This window comes from Culex pipiens, chromosome 3 (genome assembly GCF_016801865.2).
Source record: "Culex pipiens pallens isolate TS chromosome 3, TS_CPP_V2, whole genome shotgun sequence".
Taxonomy (NCBI): domain Eukaryota; kingdom Metazoa; phylum Arthropoda; class Insecta; order Diptera; family Culicidae; genus Culex; species Culex pipiens.
The window spans coordinates 51,623,616-51,635,241 of NC_068939.1; the positions used below are offsets into that span (position 1 = coordinate 51,623,616).

The following is an 11,626-nucleotide window of genomic DNA, read 5'->3' on the forward strand; positions in this document are numbered from 1 at the left end:
AGAGAGGATAATTAAACTTTCGACATGAAGCAGTGTGATAGTCCATCGGGATCATGGAATTCGTCACAGTTAGATGAAAAAAATGTTTTTTTTATGAGGAAGTATTCAATTCCATTAGTAGTTTCATATCATAAAAAGTACTACTAGCTCGCATTCTTTTTTGATTCATGAGTGTGGAAAACCTTCTGGATCGAAATGTCTAGTTCTTATTTGTGTTAATCCTATTCTTCAACGATCCTAAAGTGTTCCCTAACAAAGATATCATCAAGATGTGTAGTAGAAATCGTTTCATTTGAATGAGGTTTTTTTTTATTTGGGAGGATCAACAACGGTAGATCTTTATATTTTTCTCGCCAGCTTCAACCTATGACCATATATACCATATGAACTCTCAACGAAAAGTTACAGTTATTGTATTTTGTCTGGATGTCTAGATGATCCTAGAATTTGTCAGAACTTGATTTGATCAAATCTGTATTGATCCTTGCACTGTTACTTGGGTTTTGGCCTGCACTTTTCTCTCGCACTTTTGACAACAAAATTTCTAAAAACTAGGCAACCACCAGTTTTTTCTTTACATGTCCAGTCGCAGTTTCCACCAAATTATTGGGCAATTCCCACTAACTCGGACTTCACACTAAATTATCGACTTGTCAGACTGGCTTGTGAAGTTTTAAATTTCCTCAAAAATGATCAAAGCAAGCCGAGGTTAATCGCTTGTTTTCCAGCTGTCACTCGCAGTTTTGGAGTGCAAAAGTCCAGTTTGGTGGAAACTGCGACTGGAAATGTAAATAAACAACGAGCGGTTGCCTAGTTTTGTGAATTCTTGTTGTCAAAAGTGCGAGAGAAAACTGCGGGCCAAATTCAAGTTACAGTGAAAGGATCAATAGATATTCGCACTTTAAAATTGCGATTGACAGGTGAGCAACATCGGCTCGCTTTGATAATTTTTTGAGAAAATTAAAATTTTCCAAGCCAGTTTGACAAGTCGCAATAGTGCGATCGATAGCAATAATTTAGTGCGAAGTCCATGTTAGTGAGAATTGCGCAATAATTTTTGCGATAAAAATATGCGAAATTCTCGACGATTTTTTAACACGTTCAAAAACAGTTGGAACGATGTTTTTGATCGCGAAAATCGCAAATCAGCTATAAACCAAATTTCCAGTTTTTGCTTTTTGGATAGTTTTGAAACCGCCTTGAATCAGGGGTATTAAAAAACACCCAAAAATCAAAAACCGAAAATTTGGTTTATTGGACTCCAGAAATGTCCCCTAGTTTTAGAGCGTCAAATTTCCCGTTCCGGGAAAAATTTGTAAATTTCCCGGGAATTCCCGTAATTCAAGTGGAAGTACACATTTTCTTAAATTTTTTGAACTATTTTTTTAAATTGCTCTGAAAAAATAATAAATGAACAAACTCAACATGATTTTGTTCAATTAAATGTACTGTTTGGTTTATGTATAATTAATTACATTATCAGAAACTATGATATCAGAATTATTTCTGAAAATATTAATTTTTGAAGCAACTGTGAATAAATCTTGCTGAATGAGTATTAAATTATTACAATTGGGTAATTCTCCGCCAACTCACACAGCAGTTGCCCCTCTTCGATTTGCGTGAAACTTTGTCCTAAGGTTAACTTTTGTCCCTGATCACGAATCCGAGGTCCGTTTTTTAATATCTCGTGACGGAGGGGCGGTACGACCCCTTCCATTTTTGAACATGCGAAAAAAGAGGTGTTTTTCAATAATTTGCAGCTGGGTGCTGAAAAGACAGAATGCGTAACGTGATTTCCGAATTATCCCCACTGCTCTTCACTAATACAACTGCAATACAGCTGTAAACATAAACAAAGTAGAAGGCTATGTTCAAGCTCAAGCGTGACATAGTTTTTTCTGCTGAAGTGACTTGTTTTGAAACATTTTGGATCTGTTGATTTTAAAGTTTTCGGTGAAAAAAAGCCAAAAGAGTCCATCTTTGTATTCCACGTGACGAACAATTGCGTCAGGAGTGGGTGGAATTTTATGAATCTGAAGAGCAACCACATGGATGTTCCGTGAGTTTGTATCATTGAAGCGCAGTTATAATATCGGAGTAAGTTTATTCAATATTATTTAACTGATTTCATTCATAGTTATTGATAATTCGTCGCTAACATTCGAAAAAACGCCATAAGCATAGGTTTTACGAGAGACATAGCGCTTAATTAAATGTTTGCAACAAATTATGCCAATCTCGATTCCAATCCTCTTCTTAAAATTTGTTGACTTCGAATACCTCAAAAGCTCGAGGCCCTCGTCTTTTTATTCCTGACAAAATAAATCATAGATCGATTACAATACTTGCCACTTCTTGGTATCATTTTTCAAACAGTAAATTGGTTCCGCTTTGACAGTTCTAAATTGAGGCCGCTTTGCGGACAACTATTCTGCACCCAGATTTTCAGCCTGAAACGGTGTTGAGATAGAAATTTGGTGTCAAAGGGACTTTTATGTAAAATTAGACGCCCGATTTGATGGCGTACTCAGAATTCCGAAAAAAACGTATTTTTCATCGAAAAAAACACTGAACAAGTTTTAAAAATTCTCCCATTTTCTGTTACTCGACTGTAAAAATTTTTGGAACATGTCATTTTATGGGAAATTTAATGTACTTTTCGAATCTACATTGACCCAGAAGGGTCATTTTTTCATTTAGAACAAAATTTTTCATTTTCAAATTTCGTGTTTTTTCTAACTTTGCAGGGTTATTTTTTAGAGTGTAACAATGTTCTACAAAGTTGTAGAACAGACAATTACAAAAATTTTGTTATATAGACATAAGGGGTTTGCCTGTAAACATCACGAGTTATCGCGTTTTTACGAAAAAAAGTTTTGAAAAAGTTACTTTTTGCGTTTCTCTTTGTTTCGTCGTCCATGTCTGTCGCGGGTGACCATGAACGGTCGTGATGTTTATGAGCAAACCCCTAATGTCTATATATATATATAGACATTAGGGGTTTGCTCATAAACATCACGAGTTATCGCGATTCTACGAAAAAAAGTTTTGAAAAAGTTGGTCGTCATCGATCATGGCCGTTCATGGTCACCCGCGACAGACATGGACGACGAAACAAAAAGAAACGCAAAAAGTAACTTTTTCAAAACTTTTTTTCGTAAAAACGCGATAACTCGTGATGTTTACAGGCAAACCCCTTATGTCTATATATCAAAATTTTTGTAATTGTCTGCTCTACAACTTTGTAGACCATTGTTACACTCTAAAAAATAACCCTGCAAAGTTAGAAAAAACACGAAATTTTAAAATGAAAAATTTTGTTCTAAATGAAAAAATGACCCTTCTGGGTCAATGTAGATTCGAAAAGTACATTAAATTTCCCATAAAATGACATGTTCCAAAATTTTTTACAGTCGAGTAACGGAAAATGGGAGAATTTTTAAAACTTGTTTAGTGTTTTTTTCGATGAAAAATACGTTTTTTCGGAATTCTGAGTACGCCATCAAATCGGGCGTCTAATTTTACATAAAAGTCCCTTTGACACCAAATTTCTATCTCATCACCGTTTCAGGTTGCAAATTATTGAAAAACACCTCTTTTTTCGCATGTTCAAAAATGGAAGAGGTCGTACCGCCCCTCCGTCACGAGATATCAAAAAACGGACCTCGGATTCGTGATCAGGGACAAAAGTTACCCCTTAGAACAAAGTTTCACGCAAATCGAAGAGGGATCGTGGCAACTTTTCCCGATTTCGTGTGAGTTGGTAGAGAATTACCCAATTAGGTAAGCTTTGAACAGATTCATGTTATTTCATCAAAATAATATTAACTACTTACCTCCAAATTAAAATTGAGATTTTTTACGTTTTTGTTTACCATGATCAAATGAAATGAAAATCGAATTTGTGCAAAAAGAATTAATTCATTTGGTTGAACACCTAGTACTAAAGAAATTACAATTTGAAGTAAAAGAACTATGAAGCACTAATGCAATTACAGGTGTTAGAGAGTTAAATGTGTTTTTTTTTTGTTGGATGATTTTAATTTATCGTTTATCATGTTGCATAATAATACAAAAAAAAATCATTCAAAATTCCTTCTTATTGTTTGTTCTCAAAAAATGCAAAAATATATGCAAAACTTGCTTCAAATATTTGAAAACATTAGGTTGTTTAGAGTAAAACCAACACTAAAAAGATTTACCATTTTTTCAAGAGCTGAAACCAGTATTTGTCATGAAAAACATAATTTCTGCATTTTTTTTCTCATTTCAATAAACTGGTCACAGAGGCAAGTTTAAAATTTCTCATAAAAAATACCAAAATACATTTTCTTGTAGTTGAATGATTTTTTACATGCAGTCAAGCTGTTAATTGATCTTCACACTTATTTAAACCATTAATGTTGATGTCCTATACAATTTTGTTGCATAATATCAATTAAAACCAAGATTCAATAAATTTAAAATTTCCCGGGAATTCCCGGGATTTCCCGGGAAATTGGCTGAAAATTTCCCGTTTCCCGGGAAATTTGTAACCCCGGGAAATTGGACGCTCTACCTGGTTTACTATTCTCCCCTTTTCTCTTTTTCGTTGTATTGGAGTCATTTGTTTTTTTTTTTTCGAGAATCTTATCCGTAGTAGAGCAGACAAAAACAAAATTGCAAATCTGAATCTGGTTTGTTTTATTGATTTTTTTGTTACAAAAAATGAAGTGCACCTAAATATTTTATTTTCATGACGTTATAACAATATGTTGTTTTATCCCATGTTTCAATCTTGAAGGCAATTTGACTGCTTGGCCTCCTCACAGAACGGCGCTGTTTGAATAAAAAAACTTAAGCAATTATGCATTAAATATTCAAATATTTTTGTTACTTGTGTGCCATTCCGCGGCCGGACATTCTAAAAATATTTTTTTGCCCAAACAGATTTGCATCATCATGTACAGCAGGGGGCATTTGGCGGGTTTTTGGGCGGACAGTTCCTTCATGGCATCGAGCTTAGCCCAACACGATTCGATAATTTCCTTTGTTTTTTCACGCCACTCGCCCTCCTCAATGGTGGCCACATATTCCAGGGCTTTTTCCTTGCTCAGCTCGTTGTTTTCTCCTAGAATGCCACTTTCACGGAAATTACACTCCACGGCGCACTAGAAATAATGCAGTGAGACAAATCTCTTTCAAAAAAATGACTGCATCTAAGTTCATTACAACAATCTTTTCCCCTTCGTTTCCCTCCGCTGATTGATAGCATTTCGGGAGAGCTTCCTTCGGAAACGGATCCTTGACAGTACAACATTTTTCCAGCTCTTGCATCTGAAATGATTTTTAAGTTTGAATTTTCAAGCTATCATTGCAAAGTATTGAATCTCACCCGGGTCATAAATTTATAACACTCTTCAGAAATGGAAAAATCCTATGAAACAACCATTAAATGTTAAAACTATTATCACTTTTAAAAAAGCAAGCCTTACCACAGCCATAAACAAGATCAAAAGTAATGCTGAAAACATTGTGTTACAACTTTAAGTCTGGTACATTTTTGTGTTGCTCCATCATTTTATACGTTTGTGTTCAACCATACTAAATTTAAAATGGAATGTCTCATGAACATAATTTGTTACGGTTGTATTTTCATTTTATCATGTAATCATGATATCAACATTTTGTTTTCATGCATTCGACTCATTCATGTTCTAGCGTCGAGAAGCCGAACATGGCATTGACTGGAGTTGAAATGAGCCTGGATTTAGGCTTTTTTGTTATCTAGATTACTATTCTCTTAGCTCAAACCCCTAAACAGGTCATGTGGATGGTTTAAGATCCTCAGAATCACCTTGCTTTAATTTTGATTTATGGACAAGTGTTAAGCGTTGTACAAGAAATTGTATTTAAATTTGCACGGTATCAATGGAAATGTCAAATTATCCAAAAGCTTTTTTTCATCTGAAAGCCTGATTAAAAATCCAACAATCAATTTATTGTCTCGTGTTCAGGCAATTGAAAGGTTTATTTCAAATCTTTAAAAATTCCTTCAAAATTAAGAGGCAACAAATGAAAAAAAAATCATTGACAGAATTTGAAAAATCTTTTGGAAACAATACAGAATATACATTGCATAATGTGTGTTTATGGATTTTTAATATTTTTTTTTTAATTTTGGGACCACCGACAATAAAGTTTGAGAAAAAATGCATTGATATAATTGCAAATTATTGATAGTAGATTAACTGTAATTATGTAAAAAGCATTTTGTGATACTGGTAGCATTAAAATTTGGACAATCCGGCTAAAATGATTTTTTTTCGCAAGTTATGGTTTTAAAATTTCAATAATAAAAAATGAGTTTTAAAATACATTTTTGCAATTCGGTCGTGAAACTACTTACTTTTCCTGTCATTCTTGAACGATGAAAAAGCCTACTTTTCTGTACCAAAAATAACAAAATCGAATATAAAACTTTTCGAAATAAATGCTGAAAAGTTCTACTTTTCAGCATTGAAATGGATGCTGAAAAATTTTCATTTTTTTGATTCAAACGGTTAATTGACAAAATACATGAACATTTGACTTATAATTCCACTCAAAGGGTGTTTTTCGGAATTGCAAAAAAATGTTGTAAACTCGTTGCAAATCATGATTTTTTCAACACTCGTTGTATTTATCCGACTCGGTGAACCTCGTTGGATAAATGTACGACTCGTGCTGAAAAAATCTTCTTTTTGCAACTTGTAGCATAAACTACTATTTAAATTTTACATTGATTAGATAATCCGTACTGAAGATATTTATTATTGTATTATGATAGATTTTTTGTATGAATAGGTTCCAAAATTGTATGAAGATTTGTATGAACAAACTGAGGATTCATGAGTCTGATGGTCATAGGGATTTTTTTTTGTAGAGTTTCAGCCAATCCAAAAATGTCTATAACTGTTATGAGCAGTTCTTCACCAGAACTGGAAATGGATTAAAAATATGTTTTTTTAAACTTGGCTCAAACTTATAGAGGCCGAAGTCACTTTGTGCTGTCCACACAACAAGAAGACGAACATTTCAAAAAGGTCTAATTTTCAATATTACGCCCTTATAGAATAATACAAAATATTCTAAAAATTACAATTTTTTTCATTTTTTGACATTTAAAGTAGGACCATTACTTACTGAGATACTCCAATCTTCAATGTTTTTCACGCAAATTTATTGGAAATTTTCTCAATTAAAAAAAAATATTTTCAGGGATGGACATCCACGGACACTTTTTGTTTACCTGTGAAAAAATCGATTGTATTTTTCATTTAAAAAAAGTTAAGCTAACACAGATTGTTTACATCTTTTCAAAAAATCGCGCCGCTAATATTTTTGTCTATCGTCATCAGAGGTGACATTGGGTTTGGGGGGTGAGATTGGGTCATACAGAAATGCTGAAATTTGTATGACTCAATCTCACCTCCAGACCGAATGTCACCCCTGATGACGGTATGTATAAAATATAAAATTAAACAAAAATATGGACACCAAACAATTAACAATATTTCTTCACGAGGTACAGGTTTTCGAATATTTTCGTACCATTTTTGTGTGGACAGCTGCCAAAATTGTATGAAGCCTTGTGTGGGAGAACCAATGACACAAAATGGATTTTTTTGGTCATAATGAACCATTGATATTTGTTTATTTTATCATCTGTATCTTTGATAATGTACAAGATTTCGAATTATAGTTTCCAAAAATATTTAAAGTGTCCGACAGCGTTTGCCTTACTCTGGGGGTGGTCCACCCTTGCCTCCCTTCTTGGGATGACATTCTCCACTCTTCACCTTGTTGCACAGCTCAGCTAAATTAAAAAAAAAATGTTCAGAAATTGCTTCATTTCATTTGCAACTAAATACTCACAATCATTCCACTGCGCGGCCGGACAATTCTGGAGGTAATTCTTGCCCAGGCACATGTTCATGAAACCAGACGCGGGGTGGCAGCCCTCCTTCTTCTCGCCACCTCCGTGCTTAGCCTTTATCTCCTCGTGCGTTGCGAAACACTCCTCGATCATTTTGATAGACGTTTGCTTCCACTCGCCCTCGAATCCTTCCACCTTGGCTAGCAGCTTTTCCTTGGAAGGTTCACCGTTATCGTCCAGGACATTGTGATGCTTGAAGAAGCACTCGAAGGAGCACTGCAGTCGAATGAAATCAGCAAAATTGATTGGAAATTAAAATGAAAATCAGTAAATTTACCGCGAATTTTTCACGTTTCTCCTTGTCCTTGTTCTCTTCGAAACATTCCTTAAGGCCATCCATGCTCAAAATTGGTGGAGCCGAGCAACAATCCTTGATTTCTTCTCGCTGGAAAATTTAGAAATGTGTTCATCAGTTTGCCAAAACCAAGCAAAACATTTATTACTCTTTCCATAACTTCCTTGCAATCCATAGCAAAGGTCACGTGCTGTTTGAAAATTTAGAAGAGATAGTTAGTAATCACCTGTTGGTTGTTATGGCTAGTTTAAGCACCCTTACCAAGAAAGCACATGCCATCACGAAAAATCTAACACCCATTGTAGCGGAAAACAAGAATCAACTTTCGTCAGCGGAACTAAAACTTTGATTCTAACGTTCGAGTGCAACGAATGCGCGTTTTTATACCGTGGAAAATCGTTGCCATCAGATGATTGTAATTATAAGTTGCACACTCAGATATGCCACATGCACATCCTTCATATTGTGGTAGTAAACAATAATTACTACTGTGAATAGTGGACATTTGACGTGAAAGTGGTGCATGGTGAAATTAATCGAAGATCGATATTTTGGTAGCACTTTGTGAACTTATCTTTACCCTTTCAAGCATTGTTTTTTTTTTTTGTAAATTGTTTTAGAAAATAAAAATAATGAAATATCATATATTCTAAATTTGGTACCGTATAATGGGGTGACTTTGATAGCCCGGGGTGACATTGATAGAAATTTGGTTTGGCCACTAATTTTGATACGTCCAATGTAACAGTCATATTTTTGCATAAATTTTCGATAGTAAGCTATCCCTTAATGTTCACATACTCAAAATTCTCAAAAATGTTTAGATATTAATTTGACGGGCATTTGAAAAACCTATCAAAGTCACCCCGGGCTATCAAAGTCACCCCAGTTTACGGTATTGATATTTTAGGAATGTGTGCCGGGACCGTGGTGTAGGGGTAAGCGTAATTGCCTCTCACCCAGTCGGCCTGGGTTCGATCCCAGAAGTTCCCGGTGGCAAATTTTGAGACGAGATTTGTCTGATCACGCCTTCCGTCGGACGGGAAGTAAATGTTGGCCCCGGACTAACCTAAAAAGGTTAGGTCGTTAGCTCAGTCCAGGTGCAGGAGTCGTCTCTCTGGGTCCTGTCCTGGTGGAGTCGCTGGTAGGCAGTTGGACTCTCAATTAGTGCGTCCATCCCGGGAATTCCCGGGACAAAAATCCCGGGATTTTCCCACAACCGGGAATTCCCGAATCCCGGGATTTTCCATAATTTGTCCCGGGAATTCCCGAAATTGAAAAAAATAATCATATTTTGTTCTGGAAATTCAGATTTTGTTGTGGATATAGTAGAATACTAAGTAATCGATAAGAAGCATTAACATAGAAGAACAGTTGAATACTAAGAAATCGATAAAATTAATTTAAGTTTGTATTCGGCAAATATCAGCATTTATTTTCTTATAATTTTAGTTACCAGGTCCACAAAATGCCTAGCGCTTTAATTTTATTCTCTTTTATTTTTTAAATAGAATGGATATATTTACGTTTATTTACGATTTTAAATTTGAAAAAAATCTCATGTTAAAATATTTTTAATTAAACACCGGCATCTGTGGCAAATAAGGACAAATGCTACTTAAGCAACAAAAAAAACATTTGAGATGACTTCGGTTAAAACAGGAACAGAACAAAACAATTATTACACCGATTTCCAAATGTATTGCTCTAAAATCTCCTGTACATATTCAAACTTTAGACCCGATTTTCCTCCGGTTGGCGGTAGTAACTTGAAGTTAATTTGTTAAATATGTTTTATATAAAACAATGAATTCGAAACTATTCAAAAATTAAACATTGACTTGTACAATTTTATTTGTTGTCGTTTTTTGTTTTTTAAAACATATAACTTTTAAAGCTGTTTTACTCATGTCAAATAAAAAAATTATAAGGAAATATTTTCATAAAGACTGATGTCATTTTAACAGCAAATCAAAAAAAAAATTGAATTTGGAATTAAAAATTGTACTTGATTTAAAATCCAAACACCACAAAGAACAAAATTGATTTTTATCAATTTTTAATTTCTTATAGGCTATTTAAAAACTGTCGTCTTTGTTTAGATTGAAGTGTAGATTATCACCATTTAATATTATTAAACTAATTCTATGATTTTAAACTTGAAAACATAACAAATATAATGAAAACATAGATTTAATTACTGATAAAAAAAATTCCCGGGATCCCGGGAATTCCCGGGATTTCAAAAATATTTTTCCCGTTTCCCGGGAAATTCAAAACCCGGGAAAATTGGACGCCCTACTCTCAATCCAAAGGTCGACAGTTCGAATCCCGGGGTGGATGGTGTAAGGTGTAAAAAGAGGTTTGCAATTGCCTCAACAATCAAGCCTTCGGACACCTAGTTTCGAGTAGGAATCTCGTAATCGAGAACGCCAAGGCAATGCTGTCAGGTTTTGTGGGTCCGTGTTTTAAAAGAGGGTTTCATTGTTCCTGCCAAATGCGTCTTCCATGAGAGTCTGGAATTACACTGGCGTGCACACGGTGGGGCAACATGGGGCAGATGCCCAACCAGCTTCAAATTTTCCAAAGGGAGCGTCCATAAAAGACGTTATTTTAAAAAAGTCCATATTACTGCCCCACTTTCCTCAAGTGCTGGAATATCTTTTACAATTTTTTCCAAACAAATTTGGCAGCTGTCCATACAAAAATGATATATGATAATTCAAAAATCTGAAGGAATTCTTCGATCGATTTGGACTTTGGCAAAATTTTAAGTATTTGTAAGGACCAAACCAGGAAAAAATGATAGAAGGTAAAAAAAAGAAGATTTTTATTTTACTTTTTGTCATTAAAACTTGATTTGCAGAAAAACACTATTTTATTTTTTTTTTCTATGTTTTGATAGGTTTTAGGGGAAATTAAATGCCAACTTTTTTTCAAATAATCGAAATATTAATCGCAAACAATTTTCAACTTCATTTTTCGATGTAAAATAATCGTATTTGCAATCAAAAAGTACTTTTGTGACATTTTGATAAAATGCACCTTTTTCAAGTTATAGTCACTTTTAGGTATTTTTTTTATTTTTTTGAAAATAGTCGCATTTATTCATTTTTTAAAATTAGTGTTCATGTTTGCCCCCTTTTGAAAAAAATATGTTTGAAAAGCTGAAAAAATTCTCTTTATTTTGCTTTTTTGAACATTGTTGATACGACCCCAAATTGGTAATATGTTGCCATGCAAAGGTTGAAAAACAGGAAAATTGAGGTTTTCTAAGTCTTACCCAAACAACTCACCATTTTTTGAAGTCGATATCTCAGCAACAAATGGTCCGATTTACAATGTTTAAATATGAAACATTCTTGAAATTT

The 11,626-nt window shown here is 34.3% G+C and overlaps 2 protein-coding genes across 2 annotated transcripts; both read right to left on the bottom strand.

Annotated features, from left to right (window-relative positions):
- Positions 1 to 4,668: 4,668 nt before the first annotated feature.
- LOC120418505 (uncharacterized) lies at positions 4,669 to 5,582 on the bottom strand. Its single transcript, XM_039580942.1, has 5 exons — positions 5,478 to 5,582; positions 5,378 to 5,419; positions 5,215 to 5,319; positions 4,880 to 5,153; positions 4,669 to 4,821 (listed from the first exon to the last, which is right to left on the bottom strand). The coding sequence occupies exons 1-5, from the start codon at positions 5,514 to 5,516 to the stop codon at positions 4,775 to 4,777; spliced, it is 507 nt and encodes a 168-aa protein (XP_039436876.1). The 5' UTR covers positions 5,517 to 5,582; the 3' UTR covers positions 4,669 to 4,774.
- Positions 5,583 to 7,648: 2,066 nt separating this feature from the next.
- Positions 7,649 to 8,611, bottom strand: LOC120418494 (uncharacterized). The gene is made up of 5 exons (XM_039580931.2): positions 8,517 to 8,611; positions 8,404 to 8,445; positions 8,238 to 8,345; positions 7,900 to 8,176; positions 7,649 to 7,840 (listed from the first exon to the last, which is right to left on the bottom strand). The coding sequence occupies exons 1-5, from the start codon at positions 8,553 to 8,555 to the stop codon at positions 7,764 to 7,766; spliced, it is 543 nt and encodes a 180-aa protein (XP_039436865.1). The 5' UTR covers positions 8,556 to 8,611; the 3' UTR covers positions 7,649 to 7,763.
- Positions 8,612 to 11,626: the final 3,015 nt, after the last annotated feature.